This window comes from Fulmarus glacialis, unplaced genomic scaffold, assembly GCF_000690835.1.
Source record: "Fulmarus glacialis isolate BGI_N327 unplaced genomic scaffold, ASM69083v1 scaffold28684, whole genome shotgun sequence".
In the NCBI taxonomy this organism is placed as follows: domain Eukaryota; kingdom Metazoa; phylum Chordata; class Aves; order Procellariiformes; family Procellariidae; genus Fulmarus; species Fulmarus glacialis.
Window position 1 is genome coordinate 24,443 of NW_009210336.1, and position 14,015 is coordinate 38,457.

The window sequence follows — 14,015 nt, forward strand, 5'->3', positions numbered from 1 at the left end:
GAGCAAAAGAACAGGCTCCTAGGTGTCACTGAGCCCATGCATGGCCTTAGGAATGTTATCTGATCTCCATGTCTAGGTTTCCTCATCTGTCAGAGATTGTCGCTCTATGAAACATTTGAGACCAAGAGACTGCAAACACTATGTTTAAGAACCAATATTATTACTATGCTGGAGAACACCATTTTTATGCAAATTACTCCTAGTAATTATGCCATGCGTCTTTTATTGAAATTTTGCATTGCATAATTACATACACATGTATTTGTATAACTAAGAGTTGTACAATAATTAATTAAATAGCTTTTGTTTCTGTAACTGTCAATGCTTTATGACAGATGAAATCTAAAAGTCTCTTTGGGGTTTATGGTCTCTCAGGTCTGAACTCCGGCATAACATGCTGCATAACATGCAGCAATGAACATTTCATACATGTTTCTTCCCAAAAGCCAGGAAGTTCCTTATTCTAATGACAGCATTAACTATGATACTTTTTAGACAACTACATTAACAGGTGGGCCAACTTACAGAAGAATTAATAAGGACGATACTTCTCACCCAGCAAATACAAAGTGCAATGAACATCTATAAAAGACTGAAATGTGTCAAGCAGCGAATCAGATCAATGTGGATCTTACCTGAAAATACAGGGCTGCTGAAAACTTGATGTACCATGAGAGAGAACAAAGCAGAGAGCTCAAATCAAGTGATCCTTCTAAATAAGCCTGACAAGCTTTTATTACAAGAAAACTGAATTAAGCAAAAACCAGAGATAAGTGCTTTATCTGACATTTGGTATTTTAAAAGACTGAGAAATAGGAAGACATTTACAGAAAGAATAACATGTAAGGTCATCACCAATAAGAATTGGGTTTTATTCAAGCTATTGACAATAATTGAATTTTAGTTTCCTGCCTCAGCCTAGACTTGTCAATTAATCGAGCCTTGCATGCATGTGAACATTGCTAGAGGCCTCTTAAAGAATCACTTGATTACAACTTTTTTTTTTTTTTTCTGAAGGGTGAAACAGCATCCCTCCTTCTCAATTTAAGTAATGATCATCTATGCAGGTTTTATTATATTAAAGCCCCACTCCAATTGATTCACATTTGCCAGATGCTGTCAGAATTGCTGACAGGTGCTTATTGCACTCCAGGTCAGCATGAAATCGCCATGAGAAGGGACAGTCTGCAGCATCAGAGCCATCCCAGACTTCTGAATGACCCCCCCCTCCCTGAAAGGCGAGAGGACTTTAAAAGAGGAAGCCACGTACAAAAGCCTTGCGGGGATGGGGAAACGGAGAAGCACAATGGCACCTCCGCTTCGCAACAAAACAGACAGTGACTCAGGAATCAGGATGTCACCTCAATCTGCTTTTTAAATGGTTCTGCTCCAGTACATACACTGGTAGAGATACTTCTACAACAAAAGCTTTTCATGGTTTAATTTCAGAAACCACCTGAAATGGGACAAAGTTATTGAATGAATTATCTTAGCAGGTTATTTAAAAAAACACAAACAAACAAAAAAACACTAGAAGAGCTTGTTAAATGTCATATTAGCAAACAGTTTAATTTATTAAAATGACTCCAGTACACCTCTGTGCTTCTACAACAGACAGCATTACATGTAACAGGTAAAACGTGGGAACATTCTCAGGGAAGCAGTATCAGGCTCATTAGGACAGAAACACAAGAGCAACAGTATCTTGCATCACCTCCCAGCTCAACCTTCTTCTACATGGTGATTCTGATACTTCTCTGTGCAGCAGGCAGTCAGTTGAATGCAAGTGTGTGTATATGCTTCCTAATCAAAGATAGGTGAGTCAAGCCCTATACCGTCAAGGAGAAGGCAGGTATGCCTCCAATGTCAGTGGGAGTAGAAAGTAAATTTATTAACGAGTTTATGATCCCGTGGGGCCTGGGTAGCTGCGGCGGCACGGGAAGCGGAATTCTACATTTTCATCACTCTAAAAATGTGAGTTCTACAGGATGCACATGGAAAGATTAAGTTTCTCATATCATGGAAGATCCTGGCCCAAAAAGACTTGCACACCTGAGTAATACGCTCATAAGAATGACAAGACTCATGTAAGTCTTTATAGAAGGAGAGTCTTAAAATACATTTGTGGTACTTCAGGGCCAGTCCTTTCTTCTTTACTGATTAACTTTACCAAAATTAACTCAACCTGGCATTCTATCAGCAAGGAAACATGAGAGGGCAATAAAATCAGAAGACACTGAAGGTGTAAATACAGTGCAAAAGTGTTGGGTTTAGTTTTTGACTGTTACAGCCTGATGATTTTATATTCTGTGCTTTATTTTCAGGGAAAAGCATAGTTGCCGTGTGTCATAATATACACGCTTGCATATATATGTATACATACACACTTGCTGCAAAATGCAAAGGCTTCCAGTGGCATATGATTCATAGTACTGACTTCTCACATGCAGGTTTTTTTGATACAAAAACAAACCACTTTTAGAGGTGCCCCCTCCCTCTCCATACCAAATGTATTCATTAATGTGTATTCACATGCATTATTACTCTACCCACTCACTGATTTATATTAACCAGATTTTTTTTTTTTTTTAAATGTAAGCCATAAGTTATCTTAGTTGCAACACCTAGCCAGAACACTCCAGTGACCACAGTACTCCTGGGTTTTACGGTAAATAATGTATCAGTTGGCAGAACATTCTTAATAAAACGACTAAAGTTTTGTTTGCTTCATATTGCTTCATTTTTAAAAATCTCTTTGATGTACAATCTTCGCTGTTAGTACACTTCAGATTTACTGAAATGCAGTAAACTTTGAGAGCTCATTATTCAGAAGCACCCAGTCTTTTTTTGACATTAAATGGAAGCCATCAGCAACAACCGTCGTACGGAACATTCATCGGGTTAACAAAGTGCACATTAGCTAGTGTGAGATGAAACTGTTTTCTAAATAGCTAGTAGACTTCATAAAACAAATTATGTGCGATGTAGTCACTAACCTGCTGAGGCAGCAGAAGGACATAAGAACAAAAGCAACTCTAGGGTCAGTTTCTATCCGTATTAACGTAGCTTTGGTTCAGAAATTCTTTAAGTGTTGTAGAGCACCTGGTTTAGTGACAAAACACACGTGTCTCACAGTGCTAACAGTATAATGCTAATAAACTATAAACTGTAGGTTTCAAATATTAATAGCATTTAATAAAAAAATTTACAGAAATATTCTTGTTGACAAATGTGCAGTACAAATGCAAGCTCCTTGGCCACAAACTCAAATTGTGTGCATCAGTTTTGTGCTGGCGTAACAGTGCAAGTGCTGGGATTCAAGTATGCTTTTCCGTATTTATGTCAAGCAACAGAGACTACACGATGAAGTTTGGGAGATTATCTGCTCACAAGGCCAGGATGCGAGAATCAGGCGAAACATTGCAGTAATTGCAATGTTTGATTTCCCTCATACAGAAGGCAATCTAAATGAGGAAAAACACATTTCACAAGCCAACCAGCTTCACATACCAGTTATTGCTTCAGCTAGATCAGTTGTACTAAAATACAGGACTACAGGTTGCAATGTAATCTCCACTCCCACAAAGAGAAGATGAAATCTACAGTGCAAGCCCTCCATGCAAAAAGATCAAATCACAAGACCAGAGTCCTGTTTCACAGGACAGAATTTATTCATCATTCAGTTTTGTCTGTGAATTTTTTTTTGTCAGTCAGTTAGATCAGAGTCAAAAGTACATTGTTTATTATTTCTGTGTTTCTAGAGGTTACTACTTCATGCCAATTTAGATCGGCTCAGCAACAGAATACAATATGAACACTCGTTTCCAAAGAATTGCAAAAGTTATTGCTGAAATTTTTAGGGCGAAAATTAAAAATTATTTCACCAAATCAAGTCTTTACTCCACTTTAAAAAAAAAAATCTGACATCCTATTAATTAAAAAACAAACAAACAAACAAGCTTTTTTCAATTAAATAATAATCTAAGGTTTTACAAGATATTCACATTCAGGCAACTGTCTCCTGACTTTCATCTGGCTGAATGCCAGATGCCATAATAAAAACAAGAACGCTACTCTCGCATTCTTCATGACAGCAGTGATTAGTGCAATTTACCACTGCACTACACAGCTCTAATAGTGCAAGGTGTGCCTGCTAACAGTATTTCTCACAATCATCTGCTACATGATCATTATTCTCAGATGTCTCTAACTGTCATTCTCATTAGACTTTTGGCATTTATGTTAACATTTATGAAAAACTATGGCTTTATCCATGCAATATATATCCTGCCTAAGCAAAATTTTTAAACCATTTATTTAAAACATTAAAACTGAATTGGAATGAAAGTTACCTGTTTATGCCATAAGCTGTGTTGCCACTAAACTCAAGATCTCAGGGTTAGCTACAGATCACAAATATGTGTATTTGTGCATCTGTTACAGTCTTTAAAAGTATATTTAAAACATAACACTGATAAAACTTCACTCATTTTAAATCTCATTCTAATAATTTATATTATTTTTTGCAACATGTTTAATTACTTGTATCCAAAGTGTCATCTGAGTATCGCTGTATTACAACAGGATTGGGACTGTAAGAAACCCATAAATGCATACATAAGAAGGCACTTGTCTTCCAGTAGTTCAAGTCAGAGAAGGCCTTACCCAGACAGTGGCACCTTACACTCTGAAGGATCAGCAAATGTCCCCAGGCTTTGATACGGTCTCAAAACCTGTCTTCATGTCCCTGGACAAAGGTGCTATATGCGGTCTATAATACCATGAAGCTCATGATGAATTCCAGTAGTTTTTGCCTGTTGCGCTGAGGTAGGAACGTAGTGCTTAGTTCCAAAATGGTGTCTCTTCTTTGTTTCGTCTGACTGAAAACCTAAAGCACAGCATGACTATATGTAAGTATCACCACGTTCAAGGAATCTTCTTTCTTTTGTGATTAAAAGTTTATGGTCTATACCAAATTTGCCCTCATTTCCAAGACTTTTTTTTTTCCCCCCTTTCCTGAAGGCTTAGGTGGCAATGCCTTTAGATATCACTAGAATTCACTCAATGTTGAAGCCCTTCAAGTGGTAGGGAAGAAGAAAAACTGAGAAATAAGCACAGTGTATGATAAACAGCCAGATTCTAACAGTGAGGGATAAAACATGCGCTCAAAAGGCATCTGAATTGAAAGTGTAAGCACTTCGAAAACAAGAATTCAGATGTTATGCTCTGAATAGATGCTCAGCACATGTTATCTAGTTCCACTTTTCCAACAGCAGAATAAACTAGAATTAAATTATGGATTTGATATGCGCTTTCTTCATAGGTCTTACAGTCTGCAGGAAGATACCTTTGCCTACAGGCCTTACTATAGGCTAACTAGTATTAGATTATTTAATACAGCAGAATTCAAGGGCAAAGACTTCAGAAGCCTCATCTAGCAGTACTTTGCCTAAATGCCGATGCTTTCAAAATTATAATGCTAAATCCCATCTGGCATTCAGGAAGCCATGTCATTCTGATGAAAGAAACACTTCATTTGCAAAATCTAGATTAGGCGATTTAAAATTAAAATTATAGTGGTAAAGTGCAAAACTGATCTGTTATTTTAAGGAAGATCCGTATCCTCATGTTGGACACCGAAGGTCTCTTAGGATGGTTCTGCTGGAGCACCAATCACTGCTAAGCCACAATTCAGTAACTAATACTTCTTGAAGATTTAAGTGGTCCTTCAAACTTAGATTTAGCTGTCACTAAGCACAGAGCATACTCTCAGCCTTCCAACATTGTCACTGATGTCCAATAAGGACATGGAGTAGAGCAGAGAAACTTCATTTGTTCTGAATAAAAATGCCTAGTCACCTAGCCCTCACCTAGACAGGTTTTCTCAGGGGCAAGTGCCCTGTTCTGCAATGTGTGCTCTTCTCCTACAGCCCTGAGCTTTAAGGAGAGCGAAATGCTCAAAACCCGCAATACATGTGCAGAGATACATTCACATATTTTAAACTGACGCTGAACAGATTCCATGAATTGTCAAAATTGTGCTCATTATTAAAATGAAACTTAACAGTCTCCAAATTTGATCACCAAACACTTACCCCAATTTCCTTAAAGACTTTCACTGCATTTTTCACATGACTGTAGGTAGCACTCTCAGCTGCAAGAAAAAAAACCCAGAGATAAACAAACTGCAATTGAATTTGGGCTACCTTGTGCTAGGAGGAACAGAATGAATCAAATCCAGTTCCAAAAGCAGTTTAACATACCATATACAGCAACATTCTTCTCCGTCCTGCTTATTAGGTGCCTGTGTAACTTTTGAACGTATTCAGACTCTGAAACAGGACCACTAAAATTGTGCACGAAGATAACAGCAGAGCTATATGCCTCCAGTAAAGGTCCCAACAATCTCTGCAGGAAAGTGATGTACTGCTGGTGCTCTTGAGACTGGCTCACCTAAGAAAGGGCAACAAGAGCTTACGTGACAGAGACCAGCGGAAAAAAGAAATGACATGCAACACAGTACACAGCAAAACAGCAGCCCAAATAATTTTTAGTACAAAAAGGAGTACAGGGGCACAACACAGCACATTATGAAAGCATAGCAAAAAAGCAGTTTACCACGAGGGACAAAACAGGCACTGCACATCACAGATCAATGCTACTTTTTTGTCCTCCAAGATATTAATAACTATTTTCTTAAGATAAAATTAAAGACATCATACTGCTCTGCAGCCAGCAGAATGGTTGCCATACGTTCACAGAGATGGACATAAGTTTCCAAGTGTTACCAAGATATCCGAAAGAGTTTTTGTGTCAGCTCTGTGAGAAAACTAGTAATATGTCTAAAATCAACATGATCAATCTATGAAGTGAAATTTAGGCTGAAAATAAATACCAGCACAATGTGGCACTTTTAGAGTGCGTGCTGTCAGTAAAGAATTAAACATTTAGACACTAAGATACTTGAGCCTTTATCAGTTTTCATGACACTAACACGCCCTTCCACGTCCCTGTAAGATTATTTGATGCTTCTTCAGCTGTTTTCCCCATGGGAAGGAGAGAAAGGTGTTTTACTGACTGTAGCAAAATACAACAGACTAATACCATGAACCAGCAAAAAAAAAAAAAATTATCATTACCCTTCCTGAACTAGTGAAGTAGTTTGTATCTCTTTCAACAGGCTTCAACGTTATTAGTTTTAGGATAATATTACCTTCAGGTAGCAATCTCTCTGCTCTTCTCCAAAATCACTGTCTTCATCTTCCTCGTCACTTCTCCAAGACAATGGCTCAGGGAGTTTTTTATCCCACTGCTGCTCTGTAAGACTGGGGCTAACATCCTCCTGATCATCCTGCTTAAATTTGAAAGACAAGGTGGTAAATAGGTAAAAACCCCAAATCTGGGCAAACAATACGTTTATTTTATAATCTCACCTGACTTAATTAGTCCATTCACTAACCAATATTTAATGAAAGCAGGTGAGATCCAATTATAGACAGGCTTCAGATAAGCAGAGAAGAGACATTTGGTGAAAAAGACTGTTTTTCTTCAGTTTGCCTGTCATGTAAAAGTGAAAACCTTTGCAAGTGTTGCTGAATCTTTCTACCAGAGGCCATGCAGTAGTAGTTGCCAAGAAAGTTTTTTCAGTCGTGTTAGGATAAAAAGTTGAGATGCTATCTGGATGTGAATGTTGCTAACTCCATACTACTGTTGCCTTAAAGACAGAGTAGTAAACTGTGTTATTGTATTACAATAGCTAAAATCTCAATTAATGCAGAATGCCACAAGTTGCTATTCGGAAGTGGTAACTTACTGCCTCTAATGATGCTGTTCTTGTATTTGTCCCCATGTGAGATATTGGTTGGAACAGAATGAGCCAGTTTTAATCACAAAGGCCCCAAATGGTTTAAACCTTGATTACATTGAGACATTAAGACCCCTCCACCTGTTGCATCACAGCAATTCCCTTCCGCTAATTACCTTGACAAGCACCATCCAAGTTTAGCCTACAAATACCCCACAGTAATCCACCCTCAGAGCAAGACACAGATTTACACTTAAACTTATTAGCAGGTAGGTGTCTTAGGTAAGTATACATTTCTTCCGGTTTTTGAGATGAGTGCGTGACAGCAAGAACACCATTGGTAGAACTTCTTAACTTGAATATTGTGAGGGAAAAAGAGTTCGTTGTTTGCTTTTCATCTATTTAGTAAACCCATCTATTTTAGTAAAACCATTAACTAGTAAAGTGCTTTGTAAAGCTGTGAAGTATTGTGAAGTTCCCTTGCAAGGGCATAGTGAGGTGATCTGCCAGATCTTTAAGCACAAGTGACAAATATACACATACTAGATGTTCTTGAATAGTGATTTCATTCTGTTGTGCAATAATGCAGGTATGTCAGAAGTTCAGGTGTACAGTAACTGAGGTGCAACAGAAATATTCCACCTGACTGATCAACGTCTGATGCAACATTCAATTTCAACAATGTGTCTCCAGAAACCCGTTTTAGAGATAGTGAACACACGCTCAAAAGAATAAGGGAAGCCTTAGTGTCAATCATTCGCCATTATTTGTTTTGCTCAAAGTAGTAGAACAGAAAGATTTTTCATAGGTCAGAGTGCTAAGTAACTGAGGAAAGACCCCCAATACAGTTATTCCATTTAGAAATGAGAATCAGGCAAGATTAAACCCAAATGGATAACAGACACCTCGTAGATGTGATTATTGTCATAATATTCATGACAAAGAAAAAGGCCCCTGCAGCAAATGAAGAACGACATCCTTCCAATCTTACACTCTGATCAAATGTTTTATTCTGAATGAAGCAAAGGCCACAAAATAAGTTTAAAAAAATACCGAAGAGATCACTATGTGTTAGGAATATTTCTTAGTTTTTGAAGCAGACACTAGAATCATAGGAAAAGAATTTTAAAAAAAGCATGGATCAATCAAGCTCAATTTAATGGGAAATTTATCAATGTGTTAATGTCAGCAGTAAACTGAAATAATTAGAAGGGGCAGAAGCTAGCTACCTTTCTTAGAGAAGAGGTAAAAACCCCACAAACATTTCCAACCTGTCCGAAGTCAAGAAACAATTATTGCTTATAGTGTTTGCACTGATTATGCAAATTCTTAATATTTTAAAAGTAGTAAGCAGGTACAGAGGTTTTCTAAGTTTAAAGAAATTTACTGATGGAATATATCTCCTTTTTAAGCATTCAAATGTTGCACCGGTGGTGTGTATCAGACAACACAGACAAATATTTATATACTGCCTAATAGCCATCTATATCCCAGCTATAAAGAGCAAAGTACCAGACTCAGCAACGAAAACTTATAGAAGAACCCTCAAGACAGGTTTCATGCTTGAGTAGACAGAGGTGCATATCTACTGCTGTCCACACCTATTTTCCTCATCTGTCCCCAGGCATGGAACGTACAGGTTTCTTCCTAACCCTCTGATTAGCATTCATTTTTGGATTTATCTAATAATGATTACAATCTAATGCATGACAATGCATGACTTCAGATAAAAAGCAAAGGAGGAGAATGTTTAATATCCAGGTATATCAACTAAATAGTACTTATGGTTACATATATTACAAATGGAAGCATGTATCAAAAGGTATGCAGCAAGATCAGAGTGAAACAGTGCCCATTAACAAATACACCAGAAGCAGCTCTAGCCTCCTTTGAAACTAGAGAGCTGCAAAAAGAAAGCAGCCAAATACGTAACTCTTTTCCATGAGCTCTTTAAATTTTGTTGCTTCCTCCTGGGCACCAAGATTTGTTTGCTGTGCACACAAACAGTTTGGGAAGCAAAGGTATGCCGAGTCAGCTGCTCCCTGGTCCCCAGGTTTTCTTTACACTGCACGCCTCTGCCGGATCGCACACACAGCGACTCCAGTACATCCCTGAAACTGCAAACTCTGCTGGCAGAGGAGGTTTACAATAATTTCGAGGTCAATGCAAAGGAATCAAAGAATGACAAAAGGTCTGGACTACTGACTCCTGTAGAGTAGAAAGTGAACATCCACGTAGCTATGCTACAATTTAAAAGGGCTCCAATAATAAAATAAATCCCCATTTTACAAGACAGTGTAAAATATGTGTCGTCCTTAGGTTTAACGGTACACTGAAATTACACGGAGTGTCATTCATAGCATCACAGGATGACTATACCCAAATGTCTGAAGCTTATAAATGTAAGAATTGAAGTAGTATCAGTCCTGGACTTGTTAAGTTGTTACAAGCTTTCAGTAACAGCATATATTTAGAACAAGACTCACAACTAAGATGCATAAACTACCTATGGCTGAAGTCAAGTACAAGAAACAAAGCTCATTTAGTATCTCTATCACCTTACCTCGGCCACCAGAAGAATACCATATTGTATCAGTCTTTCCACAGATTCATGGCAAACTTGATATATCACCTGGCAAGGCTGCACAACAAAAGAAATGCACTGAAAAAGTCACATCCATTATACCCATTATAGCAACACCAGTTCCCTGTTCAATATGAACGTTTTAGATACAGCAGTATTATTCCTTTTAAGCAAGTTACTAAACTTTTATCAGCATAATCCCAATGCACCACTCTTATGTTTATCCTGGCAGACATTAAAAAAATTACAGTGAAATCGGATATTTAAAATTTGTGCAAGTTTTCTGAAGAAATGCATTACTATACTGGTAGAAAACCACATTAAATAGTCTCCCCTCTTAATCGCCTCTAACCAAATTTTAGTTTGTTAACCATTCTGGAATAAAATCATCATAAAACTAAAATCATTGAGACTCATACCAGTGATTTATTTGGAATTTAAAGGAAAGTACACTTTCAAGAAATTCCCTTATGTGTTTTGAAACTGAATAAAAAAACCAACCTCTTTTACATTGTTCATAACCATGTAGGAAATATTTTCTAATTTAAAAAAAAAAAAAAAAATAGTCAATTATTAACTCTGAAAGCAGAAGCATAAGACTACTAAAAATCCCCACCATCTGAGCTACATTAATGCCCAGACAAAAATACTAAATTTGGCTTATGCTTCATTTAAAAAGGCACGAGACAGAAATATGTGTGCAAATTTAAGAAGTAATTCAAGAATCTCTAGAATTCTAAGTAACTTCTACACATACGAAAAAAAAATATCTAGCACTTAAAACTGCAAGTATACAGACTGTAAATATACAGAGTGCCTGAAAACTGAGATAACATCAGCTCTCTTCAGTGTTTTGTAACAAAACAAAAACCAAAGTCAGGCCATGTTTAAAATTGCCACTAAGTACTAGGTGTGGCACACTGTGACTCCTATGCAAATTAAGAATATCTTTAGAATCTGGAGCCTTAGTTCCCAGTGTAGTTTCAATCATCCATGCAAACTCACATGAGTTGGGTACTCTCAAAGACTTGTATTTGTTTAAGTAAAAATATATTTAAGTAGTTTGAGCAGAATGCAGATATAGCTGTGATGGTCTAATGACATAAGCGACATAAAATCTGTTAGAAGGCATTAAGAAGCCCAACCTCAAGTTGTGGGAAGCTGACAGAGATAAAGTGAGCAGCTTTTCTTTCTCAGGAAAGGCCTAAAGCCAGCACAGCAAAAACGCTGCAGGCTTGCCCCAGCATCACCCACTTTAGCACTTGCATGAGCAGCAGGCGTGCACCCAGTATGTATTCCCTAAACCAGATCGACTGATTTTGTCACACCTTGCCACGGAAACAAGGTAGTGACGGGAGTGTGGCAAGTTAATTCACGTGTTATCTTAGGCCAAACATCTTTTGGATGAACTGTTATGATGGAACTACATTCATTCAAATGTTCAGATATTTCCTTGAAGCAAACACTATCTCCCTTTTTCAAACAATGTTCAACCTCTTGATACCCATTATCATTTGACTGTACTTACACTGAGCGTATCAGAAGTGTGACACTTGAAGAAAGCACGAATTCTCTTTAAAGTTACAAAGGCAGTTACAAGCAGGAAAAAAAAATTGACATGTGGACAATTAATGCAACTACTTACTTACCAAAGATACAGTAAATTCATTAGAAAGCAAGTAACACAAGCTGGCAGCTTTTCGGACCAGGTGTTCTTGACTAATCAAACTGGGAGAAGCACCATTGGTACCATTTCTGTACCTCCTACTCTGAACCGCATGAAGACTGCAGGCTAGAGCAGAAACAAACATAAGCTAAGTTTATTTTTCCAAAGAGCTTTATAGCAAAGGAAACTTAAAACTTCTGCTTTGTCTATTTCTAGGTCTAAAAGCAGTCAAACATTACACATGCAATTGAAGAATAAGGACAGAATTCACCACTGTTCCATTTGCGTCCAATTAATGTCCGATTGAAACAAAATCTCATTAAAATTTTAGTGACCAAAGCACAAGTTTTGCCATGTTGGCTCAAAACTCTGATAGTGCCTTGCCTAAGGCAGTGACCAATACATGAATATGTCCAAGAAAGATAAAGGATGATGAGAAAAATGAGTGAAACATTCTACAAACGAAAACTAAGTTTACTTTAAAATTGTTTTTCTTAGAGTAAACTGGGCTGAAGCAGGGGGTGGAGAAATATATATAAGTAAATTACATGAAAAATGGGGGGTGGAGGAGGTTGTGCAGATACTTTGACTTCATGGGTCACAACAAAATCTTTCCTTGGTAAACCCCATCACATACCAATAATGGCCTCTTTAATAAATACATGAAGTACTCCATTGCTGTAGAAGTTGAGTTCAAAGACAGCAGGTATCGTTGTGCTGGGAGTGATGAAGAACTCATTGTTTCGGCTAGTGTTTGTGATATTTACACAGTTCCCCAACAAGTGGATGGCATGCATGACAACATCATCTGAATTCCCTGAAAATCCCAAGTCAAAGTCACGGGCTAAGACCTCCTCCTTCATGGAAAAGAAATCTTCTACCAACCTGGAAAGATCAGTTCCCTAGAAATAAAATCAGAATCACAAAGTGAAACAATTTTTTTTGCACAGGAGTTTATCTGTAAACCACATAACCATATATACAGCAAACACATAAATAAGCCATTAATTTTCAAAAATCCAAAGCACAACAGTAGTATTAGAAAACCTTGTTTTCACAGAGGTATTGCTAACATAGCCCACGGGTTTTGAATTACATGCAATTATATTTTAAAGCCATGCAGCTATTTGAGAATCCAAGTTTTTTGTTTGCTTCTTGGTTTATTTCACAACCTGCAGAGACCTGAGTTGTTCTTTAAGAACATGTTACAGATATCATATTTCCATTACCTATGCTATAAAATGAATGATCAATTATCTGGGAATACTGTAATTAGCAGAACTTCTCTTCAGTTGTTTGGGGACATGAGAAAAAGCTTTTCCTCAAGCACTTCCTTTCCTTGTTTTTTGTCAAGATGGCTTCAGACCGCATTGTAAAATGCTTCTTTGATCCCACTATTTTAGGAAATTCGAAAGACTGGACTGACAGGAATAGTGATACTGTCCTCAACTAGAAAGATTACATATCTGACTGATATTTTTCAATTTGTTCTCAATTTACATGCAATAAAAGTTTCAGATTAGAGGCAGAAGGAATTTCAGAAAAAATGCTAAACACACTTGTAGGAGAAAAAGAATTTCTTCCATGCCCCATGCACAAGATTTCAGTTAAACATTAGTATCATTTTGCCATCATGGTATAATATTCTAGTACCAAGGAACAGCAAAACTCATTTGAAAATTTACGGAAGAGTTGCTAGCTTATTCAATAGCAAATGTGTTTAAGATCTGAAAAACAATCTTAATATAATGAATCAAAATAATGTATTTTTTTAGAAAAGCATAACTACATTTTGAATTACAAAAATCTATTTCCACATGAGTATTTATTATCATCCCATCAATAATGGCTTATTTTCAAGCATCCGCTACTAACTAAAATATTAGCACTCAGACTAACTGAAATCCACTTTAATTTAAAAGCATCTTTCTTCTTTTATTAGTATCATACAATAGTAAAAC

The 14,015-nt window shown here is 37.1% G+C and overlaps 1 protein-coding gene across 1 annotated transcript in view; it reads right to left on the reverse strand.

Annotated features, from left to right (window-relative positions):
• Positions 1-4,355: 4,355 nt before the first annotated feature.
• The window catches only part of GPAM (glycerol-3-phosphate acyltransferase, mitochondrial), a 28,468-nt gene continuing 18,808 nt past the window's right edge, over positions 4,356-14,015 (reverse strand). Inside the window, exons 14-20 of the mRNA XM_009577144.1 lie at positions 12,692-12,956; positions 12,038-12,180; positions 10,368-10,445; positions 7,214-7,354; positions 6,264-6,453; positions 6,096-6,154; positions 4,356-4,888 (exon numbers count right to left, since the gene is read on the reverse strand). Of these exons, the coding sequence (XP_009575439.1) occupies positions 4,772-4,888; positions 6,096-6,154; positions 6,264-6,453; positions 7,214-7,354; positions 10,368-10,445; positions 12,038-12,180; positions 12,692-12,956 (993 nt within the window). The 3' untranslated portion in view covers positions 4,356-4,771. The remainder of the gene's footprint in view (positions 4,889-6,095; positions 6,155-6,263; positions 6,454-7,213; positions 7,355-10,367; positions 10,446-12,037; positions 12,181-12,691; positions 12,957-14,015) is intronic.